At 40.2% G+C, this 12,190-nt stretch overlaps 2 protein-coding genes across 2 annotated transcripts; one reads left to right on the top strand and one right to left on the bottom strand.

Moving 5' to 3' along the window:
- Window positions 1-3,676: 3,676 nt before the first annotated feature.
- Window positions 3,677-10,317, top strand: LOC109468155 (cysteine synthase 1-like). Its single transcript, XM_019766403.1, has 14 exons — window positions 3,677-3,956; window positions 5,462-5,496; window positions 5,799-5,839; window positions 5,968-6,063; window positions 6,479-6,603; window positions 6,852-6,941; window positions 7,243-7,357; window positions 7,547-7,600; window positions 7,805-7,866; window positions 8,146-8,304; window positions 8,509-8,583; window positions 8,915-8,974; window positions 9,153-9,198; window positions 9,403-10,317. Exons 1-14 carry the CDS (start codon window positions 3,873-3,875, stop codon window positions 9,450-9,452), a joined length of 1,092 nt encoding a protein of 363 aa, XP_019621962.1. The 5' UTR covers window positions 3,677-3,872; the 3' UTR covers window positions 9,453-10,317.
- A 140-nt stretch (window positions 10,318-10,457) lies between these two features.
- LOC109468156 (dynactin subunit 3-like) lies at window positions 10,458-12,010 on the bottom strand. The gene is made up of 2 exons (XM_019766404.1): window positions 11,595-12,010; window positions 10,458-11,304 (listed from the first exon to the last, which is right to left on the bottom strand). Exons 1-2 carry the CDS (start codon window positions 11,985-11,987, stop codon window positions 11,134-11,136), a joined length of 564 nt encoding a protein of 187 aa, XP_019621963.1. The 5' UTR covers window positions 11,988-12,010; the 3' UTR covers window positions 10,458-11,133.
- Window positions 12,011-12,190: the final 180 nt, after the last annotated feature.

The following is a 12,190-nucleotide window of genomic DNA, read 5'->3' as shown; positions in this document are numbered from 1 at the left end:
TATTTATCACATGTTTTAATGTTGACACCATTGACAGTAAGTCTGGGAGGGTTACAGTTTGGGAGTACTACTACTACAGCACAGGCGCAAGTGGTGAGAATTGACCCAATATTTCCGCTTTAACTCCCTCAGTGTCACGGTCAGATTATGAGGCTTAGCTCCTCTGACACTGTGAGGGTTAACGCCGCCGCCCAGGGCGCCGAAATCAATGTCTCAAGAACGCCATTGATCTTTCTCTGTCAAGTGCAACTCCTAATTTAGAACGTTCTGACGTAATCCCCAACTGTTGTTTTTACTTGTACTGTATGTGTCATTACTGTTACGCAACATTACCCGACGTGGACGCTACCGGACCATATGCGACTTCAGCTATTTCTGTGCACTATGGTAAATAACTACTACAGGGACTATAGACTTAGCCCTGTGGGTCCCTGAACGCTTGTCCCCGCTCCGTTCCTCCGCTCTGCCTTCACGAAGCGTTCATGGATTCCATGCAGGCTAGTAGCCCTGCGCCATACATCTCAAAACGTCATTGGTGCAATAGGTAATCAGTGATAAATGGTGGGATCGTGGGAACACCCAACATTACCCGCGTCATGGACACATAATTACCAAGAAAGGTCAAGGTAGTACTAGTGTCACATTTGTATCATTCACAAAAGACAGCTTGAAAAGAACGACATTAACGTTCAAAGCATTTCTCCGACTACCGATTCAAAGATCTTAATCTGCTTTTCACCTCTCAGTTCAACATATCGAGGGATCATTCCCAAAAAGCGATGTTTTCGTCTATTTACGATGGATTTATCTTCCCTTTATTGAATGGAGTTGCCTCTGTAACGTGGTTACAGAACCGTTGTGTGACAAGTACGGTGAAATTTACGATCTGTAAAGTTCAAAAACATCTTGTACTATCATAAAAGGCATCCACGCACATAAGTGCGCAAACAAATTTTCACTGTAGAGCTAAACAAACAAGACAGAGTGGACCTTAACATAAGTGTTACGCCCACCCAACCCATTGTGGTTACTGTTCTACAGTGTCCCGCCCTCTAAACATATCGAGGGTGTGTGTCTCCCCGCACTCCTGCCACCTGTAAACACATACTGCTAGAATGTGGACCACGCCCAGACGAACGGTCAATGTCTTTTGGTAACATTGAAAGCTGAAATCTGTCTTTAATAGAGATGTATGAAACGTGTGTGTATATATATATATATATATATGATATCTCTGCTTATCTTGATTTTCATGTTAAGTTACTTACGTTCCAATCTATTTCACATCAGTTGAATATGTTTTGTTTTTTCACTGCAACTCGATTATGACCGATAGGTGTACATGTGTAGAATAAAGCAGTTTATGTAGACTGTATATAGCTCTGAGATGACGCCATCCTCTCAGGATGCATCACCAGTCTGTTTACGAACTGTCCATCCATGGCTAATTGGCTGTGTGGCATTTGCGTCAGTTCCTTCAGCACAATCGTCACGCCAACTGTCACGGGCCCATATACGGCACCGAGCATTTCACTCCCGCCACAAGCCCTGACATACCCTGCTACAAGGCTCCCCACAGGGCGGCACTGTTTACTAATCTAATGAGACTTTCACCAGTTGTGGATCATAACATGTAATAGATACTCCCATGTGTTTGTGTTGGGTGGTGTGTATTTGTCTCATTGGCACAACGTACTGAACAGCGAACTTCTATACAATTGTGAGACAGAGATCAGGAGATGGTGATTTTCAGTGATGAGGATGTCTTAAAGTAGTAAACTGAAGGGAAAAACAAAGAACAAACACGAGTAGTTATATTATGAGTGAATCACGTGAGTAGTATTTTGAGGTAAAACTAACGCCGTACTACTGCAAAAAGTTGAACTGTCCGTTACAGTTCTTCTGATTGGTTACCATCTCACATGTTTTTCCCATCATCATGATAAGGTAAAGTTTATCTGACTCGCTGGAGCTAATGGTATCAAACTGTTCATCTACACCGCCTGTAGGTTATGTGATATAACACGGATTCAATTTGTATCGACGCGAGAAAAGCAGCTCGGTGTCGCTTACAAAGCAAGATCAAGGAGATCTGTGGATGCCATAAGAAATGTAAATCCCCAAGATAAAAAGCTAAGGGTGTGTGTCAAGATATTATGGTACGGTATCTTATGTGACGGATGAGTACGATTTTTTAAATGTGGCTCAGTATCATCAACATACATGTATTTCAGTATTTGAAGATTGTGTTATGAGGAGGGGGAGAAGTGCTGTATGATATCGGCTAAATGGCCCAAATACTCCACCCGCACCACTATACCCACCCTAAGGCCACCAGCTACCCAAGCCTCCGCTGTGAAAGGAGGTATTGTATGGATGATAGACGAGAGTAATCGTCCTTGTCATGTCATTTCTCCCCAATCCTGATGGATGGGTGAAGAGAATATGAGCATCCATGTTAAGCACCTTAATGCTACTGACTGATGTCTGACCATTCCTTCCTACAGTCCAAACATTCCCGGACCTTTAGACGGCATCTGTTGACACGCACACCAGGACAATGTACAGCTTATCCGAAGTGTCTCAGTATGTATTCGGCAGTACGCCTACATTCACGCAGGTTGGGGGTAATAGGCTAACGAGTGACATTAATGCAATGAGTTAACATTCCTCTCTTGACGTGTATAAAATGAGAGGCAAAGGCTGAATCCTTTATTTCCAGTTGCACGTTGCCCTATTATCGTTATTGACTTTCTCAGTATGTGCTTGAATTATTGGGTTAGTGTGAGCTATATATCGATGGCATCCCTCGTTGACCACATGTAACTTACTCGAATACTAGCATGACTAGTATACTCGTACATCTTAATGTGTCACCGTTTCCACCGTCCACACTTAAACATTGATTTATAACCTAGGATTATGATTATGATAAGATAGTCAGTTGAACATTTCTGATAAAATAGATATAAAGGAATTGATTGGATATCATAAATAGATAATGTGACCTTTTTACCCATATAACCCGGCGTGAAGAGTGCAAAACAAACATTTCAGTGGGTTAGAGTCTCTCAAGTTTGACACGTGCATGCGGACCTCATGTTTGTTTTTGCTGATTGTACTGCGACGGCACTGGTAAGCGAGGATTCGCGACAATCTCTGAGGACACACTCTTCCACTACACAACTTGTATGAGGTTGAAACAATAGATATTCTCTCGTGCCAACACATGTAGCAGGCTAAGCGACACCTAGCGGTTGTAGTTATTAATTACAGTCCCTTCAGCCTGGGTGCCATCCGATTTGTAACGGCAACCCCGAACAAAAAATTTTCGGGGTTGCCGTTACAAATCGGATGGCACCCAGGCTACTACAGAATGAGAATGACAGCCTCGTACGGGAGTCGTACCCGAAGATAGCTCTTTCCCCCGGAAAAACCGCCGCGCTACCCGTCAGAACATCTAAACGTACACGTAGGGTTGGAAGATTCTACAAACAACTTTAGTAAATAGCCAACTTATTGAATACTGCCGTTTAAGTACGTAGTAATACCGTACTAGTATATCGCCAAGGATCAGAAGCGCCCCGCGGCGGCGAAAAACATCACTGCATAAATTGGAGAGGTTTGGACAACATATTGGGTGCAGTCTTTCATTGAACTGCAAGGACCGCTTTTGATCCATGCACTTCACCGTTCATGCATCTGTAGAAAGCTGCAAAAAGTTTATTGGAAAGCAGCACTGGAATGATGACGTTTTCTTCTGGCATAGGACCGCCTGAAGGTGTTAGCATACCTAGGAAATCTCTAGAGAAACTCCGGTCCGAGATCTTAGGTTTCACCTGAAGTGTCGCGGTCAAAGGTCGTCAAGAAACATGGCGTCCGTGGGTAAAACAGTTTGGTTTCTCCGGCATTCTCAGCCAGTTTTCTCCCGCCAGTTTCAACGTTTTCAGTCGTCGGTACGTACATAGTGTTATTATAATGTCATCCATGTCTAACACGAAAATAAGGGCTGTTTGAGGTCTGTATCTGCACGAACCGTGTCCTTCTGTTTCCCACAGCGCGGTTTGGTTGCTGTGTAAGCTGTGTTTACAGTGCCGACCGCTAGCCACTGTCATGCACGAATAGCTTCTAAATAGAAAATAGGATATTGCATCATATCAGCAGATCGCATACTATTTCAGCACCCAAACAGTTTGTTTTTAGCTATTATAATGCGTATCGTGCGATGGCAAACGTTATAACGTCAATTTAGCATTAGAGGGGGCGTGGTCCGGTGTTGCGTCACTTTTTTGCAAGTCATTATGAGGTGCAGTTAATGATACCAGTTTATTATGTGCCGCTATTACTGCTACTTATGACAATCTATGTCATGATTCATAATTTGGACTGAATATTCAAATTGAATATAACGTTACCTGTCGAATCTGATGTTTGGAATTCTACAATTGAGGAAATTTTAAATCGCCGTGGCTATATACACTCCCGGTGTGTATATAAAAGACAAATAGATTTTATATACACTCCGAAATACTAGCCTCCTTGGTAGGCCCAAAACTTGGGTTTTTGTGAGTGTTTGAGGATTCAGGGGCACCAAGTTTAAACCTCGGTCTTCAAGTTTATCTTATTGGATGATGAAAATCAGAAAACAACACGGAAATCTCCACCGAAGTTCGGTCGAGCGGACCGCCCCGCCCCGCTTGCGCGGGCCCGGGACCCTCCGCTCCCGGCGGCGGCGGCGAGACCGGTCGCGCGCCCCTGGCGTCCTCGCTACCTGGTTGATCCTGCCAGTAGTCATAGGCTTGTCTCAAAGTTTAAGCCATGCACGTGCAAGTTTAAACTGTCTCAGTAAAACTGCGAATGGCTCATTAAATCAGTTATGGTTCCTTTGATCGTCACATCCTACATGGATAACTGTGGTAATTCTAGAGCTAATACATGCGGAAGAAGCGCCGACCTCACGGTCTGGCGTGCATTTATCAGACCAAGACCAACCCGGGGTTCGCCCCGGTCCCTTTGGTGACTCCGGATAACACAGCCGATCGCGCGGTCTTCGCACCGGCGACAGATCATTCGAATGCCCTATCAACTTTCCGGGAGTGTATATAAAAGACAAATAGATCTTATATACACACTGGGAGTGTATATAAAAGACAAATAGATTTTATATACACTCCCGGAGTGTATATAAAAGACAAATAGATTTTATATACACTCTGGGAGTGTATATAAAAGACAAATAGATTTTATGTACACTCCGGGAGTGTATATAAAAGACAAATAGATTTTATATACACTCCGGGAGTGTATACAGCCACGTTCATTTTAAATTCATCAAGCATTGATTTAGTATACAAACAACAACTACCATTTGTGTTGTTGTTACATACATTTTCATATATTGTTGTTACATATATTTTCATATATTGTTGTTACATATATTTTCAACTTTACCCTCTTGCAGGAAGTGAGACAAGGATTTCTGGGCACAGTTGGGAAGTGAGTTAAAAGTCTGTTCCTATTACTGAACATTATGGAAGTACTTACGAGATCATCTAAATGATAATCACTGGCATTAAAATTTGCCATCTACAAGCTTGAATTTTGCTCTGTCATTTTTAACTATTACCTTGATGCATTGATTGTCAACATATGTGTGTATTTATGACATCTTACTAATTAGTCACCATTTTGCATACTTGTGAAGGAAAAGAAGCAACAGTGTGCATCAAGTATACTGTAACCAGGAGCATATGCTGAATCCAGACTAAGTCTTGTATTTTTTGTTACTTTTCTTTAAGCACTCCTCTTATCTACTTGAAGAAGATAAGTGAAAACACAGGTATGTGAAAGCCAGTTCATCCTGATGTTTGTAATTTTCCAATTTTTCCACTTTAATATTATGGTAGAATGAAGAAGAAGTAAGTTCATAATGACAGTTTTCTGTTTCATCCATCCTCTTCCCACCAGGCTGTACTATCCTGGCCAAGGCTGAGTTTCTGAACTCAGGAGGCTCAGTCAAGGACAGAGCAGCACTTTTCCTCATCAAGGATGCCCAGGAAAAAGGTTGGAGCTGTTGGTTGTTTCAATGTATGGATATAATATTATTCTGCAGCAGGCTGATTTCAGATGTCTGGAACTCAAGTGGAAATCAATTCTGCAGAGGCATCACTAGTATTATCTAATGCTAGATTATACTGCTGAGGAGGTCTGTGACAGGGGTAGCAACAAAGCTTTAAGACTTAACCTCCTTGGTCCAGCATGTCAATATCACTGCTACGTGAAAAGCATGGAATACCTACTAGTATCTGCATTTTCAGGTCAATTTGTGGAGACAAAAAAGATACAAGACACAAAAACTTTACTAAGAATTCATGTCATTTACATGTGTCAGTTGTAACAACTTCCAGCTCTACAATAGCCCTACTTTCCCACTCTGTCAAGTACCACAAGAACAGTTGTTCAATTTGTTCCTCTCCAGGTTTGATAGGACCAGGTGGCACTGTTGTGGAGGGGACAGCAGGCAACACTGGGATAGGTCTGGCCCACATGTGTCTGGCCCTGGGATACAAGTGTGTCATCTACATGCCTAACAACCAGTCTCAGGTATCCAAATAACAAGTTACCGGAATTCATTGATGCATTATTGCTCCATTGCTACTGAGGTTATTCATGCTTTTATCATTCGATTAACAACATTAATTATTGACATGATTAATTATTGACAAGTATAGCACAAAACATTGCTTGATTTATCAAGATTACAATGCAATTGTTACTCTAGATATCCTTGTAATTTCTGATGTGACTAACCACAGCCTTTTTGTAAACATATTTGTATTTTTTAATAACAGGAAAAAATTGATGCCTTAACCACTCTTGGTGCTGATGTCAGACCTGTGCCTGTTGCCCCTTTCACAGATCCAAACAACTACAACCACCAGGTATTTATCAGTCATCTTAGGAGTTTGCAAGAGCCTCTTTGCATAACTTTATCTATTCCTTCTAACCTAAACTGACATGTGGCTTTTATCTGTCAGATGTGTCAGCTGTAACATTTCTGCATGAATTAACTTGTATGTTATTTGTCAGACATGTTGCTCAGCAGTGATTAATAACAATTCTAATTCTTGATGCTCATGGTGGAACAGTTAGCAATTATAATGTCAAATTGTTTTCATAATCTGCACATGTTTTATTTCAATATTTTATTTGTATGTTCATCACTTTTCATGCATGGAATAGGCTCGCAGGTTTGCTGAAAGTATTGACAATGCTGTTTGGACCAACCAATTTGACAACACAGCAAACAGAAGAGCCCACATTGAGACCACTGGCCCTGAAATATGGAGGCAAACAGGTAAAAAAACCCTGCCTGGCTTTTCCTGACAGGACATGCTTATTGACATGTCCTGTCAGAAGAAAGAACAATCCATTAGTAGGTGTGTCAAGTCATAGGGTGTTAAATTATTATGGAGACATTTTGACTGACATGATAGTATATTCCCATACACCAGAGTTGAGCATGCACTTGTTCCTTTCCCTGCAGATGGAAAAGTTGATGCTGTCACATTTGGAACAGGAACTGGTGGAACTCTTGCAGGTATGCTGATTTTTTTTTATATTACCGGGTAAAGAAGTTCAGTCAGATTCTCACATGTCATTTTATGAAAGACTGTTACCTGGTATATATAGAAGAAGGTGTTAAGTACAATTTACCTATTTTCTTTTATTCCTATTGAGCCCTGTGCCATCACTTCTATGAATGTGTATTTGTAATGCTGTAAAACTGTTCCTTCCTTTCTAGGTGTCAGTATGTACCTGAAGGATAGAAATCCCAAAGTCAAGGCAATACTAGCTGACCCTGAGGTAATGCAATTATGTGTAAGGTAGTTTTTAAAATGCAACTACTGTACATTGCATTTACCATCTCTTCATAGGAAGCTTGACTAGTTGGTGCAGAGATACTACATATTTTCCCACAATTTGTGTTAATGTTGCAGCATGAGAACCAAGTGATTACAATTTAGAGCTTCAACTTTGTACCAGGACAGTACATGACTAGATGCTATGTCCTGAAGGATTTTATGATAGATACTTAGTCTTTTGAGCAGTTGTTACAAGATTGTATCCAATATTCCACTCCAGGGCAGTGTCCTATACAACTGGATAAAACATGGCAAGCTGGAGAGAGAGGGCACAGGCTCCATCACAGAGGGCATAGGTCAAGGTCGGGTCACAGACAACCTGAAGGGGGCAGACATTGATGATGCTGTACACGTTACTGACAAAAGTGCTGTGGAAATGGTAAATAATTCAAGTATCAGCGTTCACATTTTCAGCTCAGACTAACTATAGATTGTAGCATCAACTTTTGTCTTTCTGTGACAAAAAATGTTTATAACACAGAATGAAGGCTGCCTCATCATTCCCTTTCCTCATCACATTTTCCAATGTACAGTAATAAAAAAAAAAAGTCCTCAGTAAATGTCACTGGTTGTGTATTTACAGACATTCCGTTTGCTGCATGAGGAAGGCTTCTTTGTTGGAGCGTCCTCAGGACTAAATGTGTCAGCAGCAGTGCAGGTGAGCATGTCTGCCACTTCATTGTTAAGAGGGCCTGCATGCCCTTTTTCGTAAGGCGTAATCAGGCCTTTTTAGTCATGGTAATCCGTAGGCAGCCGCCCCAGAAAATCAGCGTAATTCGTAGTAGTACAATAGCCGGAAATCGTAAAGTCGTAATCAGCTCTGAGACGTTAACGTAATTCGTACTTGACGGCAAAAATTTTGTGTCATTCGTAATCACTACCCCCCATGCAGGCCATCTGTTAATGGCAAGACGAAAGACTTGGGAAATATTCATGGCATGAACCATGTACTTCCAAAAGACCTTTGTAACACTGTTTTCCACCTCCAGGTTGCCCAGATGCTTGGACCAGGTCACACCATCGTTACCTGTCTATGTGATACAGGCCAAGTAAGATATCTGCATACATATAACGTTATGTATATGCCATTGGTGCTAATGATCCATCTTACATTTTGATGTATGAGTATGGTGTAAAATATGTTTCTTTGTTTGTTAGCATCTAATACAGAATGAAGTTAAGTTCAATCCATTGACCATGTTGTATTTTCTTGTGGTTTCTTTTCAGAGATACTATGCAAAATTGTTTAGCAGATCAGTTTTGGAAAGCAGAGGTAAGCTTACATGCCTTTTTTGCATTGTCTTCCTAAGATTGTTGAAGAGTGCTTCATGAACCATCCAACATTGTGAAAATCATGTGGGTGTGAAAATCCCTTTCAGTGTTTGATAAATGTTTCCTGCTTATGCTAATACATCTGTTTTTTGCAGCAATTGTTTTGGTTTTCCTTCTAACACATATCTCTATATCATTATTTCAGGTGTCTTGGATAGTGTCCCAGAACAGTACAGAACCTCCCTGCATGACTAGTCAACAATCATTCAGTAATGAAATTTACATACAATATATACACATACATACCTCTGTATACTTAATTTTGACAAACGTTAAGCTATCATCTAATGAAGCCATCAAAAAGAGAGACTATATTTTTTTATGTCTCACTTTTATACATTTTTTAATCAAGACATTACCACCTGATAGGGCTTTGTAGATGATACCCACCTGAATGTGCATGGTAATAAAGAAAATCAGATTATTGTTGTAAGCCCTGTGAGCAAATCACATAGGATTCCAGGACTTTGATGTCCATGTAGCATTTGGTATGAAGAAAGCATAGTGGTGGATACATGCATATTGATTAGTAGAATTATGGTACATATTGCAGACCGGTGTTAAAAAAGTGACACTTGAAGCTGCAATTCATGAAAATTAGGACCTTTGCCTAAATGATAAATACTGTAAGTCCTTTATGTAAAATGGTAGGAAATTGATAATCATGTATGTACCACAGTTAAGCAGTATGACTCATTTTACATAAATAACATGGACTGCTGTTCTTATATAATTGAAAATGAACAAATGAACATATTTTGTATAAATCAAAGAAACATTCCTATATTTCCCATTACTCATGAACTCATCAATCTAGCCCAACATGTGTTGCATGATAAAATTTTATATTTACCTGGGTGCATAAAACTGTTGGTTGTGTGTGGATAACCCGATATTGAATATACATGGAAACATAGATTTCATTTTTCAAGACTGAAGAATGCCAACAAGATGTCATATTATTCTATAGTATTATTATACTTTTAACAATCTAGAATTTAAAACTTTTAATGCCAAAATGTATTTTTCAATCAGAAACAATAAAGGGCTAAACAAATCACATTACATTCATTCCTTGTTTTTCCTACCAGAATCTCACTAAGCTTCCCTTCTACCTCCATGTTCTCATAGAGTATGCAAAGGTAAATGCATAATTGATTGGTTTCAAACTTCAGTCATTGCAAGCTCATCCAGCATTGCAATCCTACATGCAAGTAACGTTACTGATCTAATCTCTCCTGAACAAACAATGCTTTACAGCATATCTACTACTTCAGTAAAGGTTAGTCTAAAGAAAACATGAACTGAAATATATTAGTCGAGTACTGCATGATCTTCAAATTAGGTTTATTTAGAAAAACAAAACTTAAACCTTTATCTTTATTAGTTCCTTCCCTGTAATCTCCTACATCACTATTGAAGCAAGACAAAGTACTACAATATATAAAGCTGCAGGGATAACATGTTAGGTGATGACCTTTCACCAGAAAATGGTGCCCAAGATACATACCGGAATACTAGTATCTACTTGGTCCACCAAGTACATACACAAGCACTAGATTACTTGATTACATGTGCTTCCTCTCAATCATAAGGCAAACTATGACACAAAAGTACATAAATGTATAATCAGTATACATATCTATATGAATGATCCATATGTCGATGGAAAAGTTCAATACAACAGTACTTTCAGTTGACAATCCTTGTCTAGTACAATGTAGTGCATTTGTAGCAGTGCATTTACCTTGCATTATACAAATTACAAGTACATGTACCAAGACTGACTAATAACACTGAGAGAGAGTAACAAGTATTTTTTTTTACTTCCACATCAATTCTTTACTAGTATCTATGAGTGGCAACACTAAAACATTTAGTATGCTCCTGATTTCTTGGGTAGATTGGCTGTTTCATATTTGGTGAGTGTTTCATCCCAGAGTACAAACTGCTTGGACATGAGGTCGACCAGCCGGTTGTACTCAGTCAGCAGTCTTCTGACGTCATCAGTCAGGACCTCTGCCTGTTCCTGCTGCTCAATGTGGACCTACAACATACAAGGGAGATAAAACCAACAAATTATGATTAAATGTGGACTAATGGACACCAAGATTTTTACTACACTTTTTTTTCTTTTTTGCTTGAGCTTGTTAAGAGATTTACAGATAGAAAAGTGTGCTTACAGCAAGGTCATTGCATACAGTGATGCCAATTCCTATGATTAAGTCATTCATGTTTACCCTTTTGACACTGAATCAACTGATCATGTGTACGAAACTTAAAGAACTGTGGAAAAATGAATTCAGAGTTTAGACCAAGGAGGTTTGAATCTCCAACCTGTGCCAAACTGTGGAGCTGGGACGTGTAGTTTGCTGTCGCTCTGATGTGCTCGCTGTCAAAGACTTCCTTCATCTTCTGCAGTTCTTCCAGCTGTGCCGCTAGAGCCTTTATGTCCTTCTCTGCTGACAGAACTACCTCTGCTTTCGCAGTGTCAGGCAGAGTCAGGCGGTCAACGAAGGCGGGGTCCAAATATTTCTCGATATCTTCCAGCTTTCTCCACGCTTGTTTGATGCGATCGTACCCTTCCAAAGAGCTACCGACATGACTCTGGAAATTAGCGAGACTCTCCACTGCAGGTTCAGGCCGCTGGTCACTTTCTTCGCCGTAGACGGCCTCCTCAAGACGCTGAAGCCGGGCTTCCAAGACAGAAATTTCACTTCCGTCCGCCATGTCTAATGTTACCCAGAATTCTCCACGCGGGACAAAGTTTAACCCAAGGCCCCACATGTACATTACGTTCTAAAATATTTCACCGTTGACGTTGTTAATTTCAAATAGGTAGCAAAAATTTACATCCATGATAAACTTCTCTTTTATTATAATTTATTCTGTTTATTGTTTTAGTATCTACAGATAATTTGCTGCAAGTACTT

Source organism: Branchiostoma belcheri, unplaced genomic scaffold, assembly GCF_001625305.1.
Source record: "Branchiostoma belcheri isolate BF01 breed outbred unplaced genomic scaffold, Haploidv18h27 scaffold193, whole genome shotgun sequence".
NCBI classification, from domain to species: Eukaryota; Metazoa; Chordata; class Leptocardii; order Amphioxiformes; family Branchiostomatidae; genus Branchiostoma; species Branchiostoma belcheri.
The sequence above is the reverse complement of the archived record's forward strand: the minus strand, read 5'-3'. Positions and strand labels throughout refer to the sequence as shown.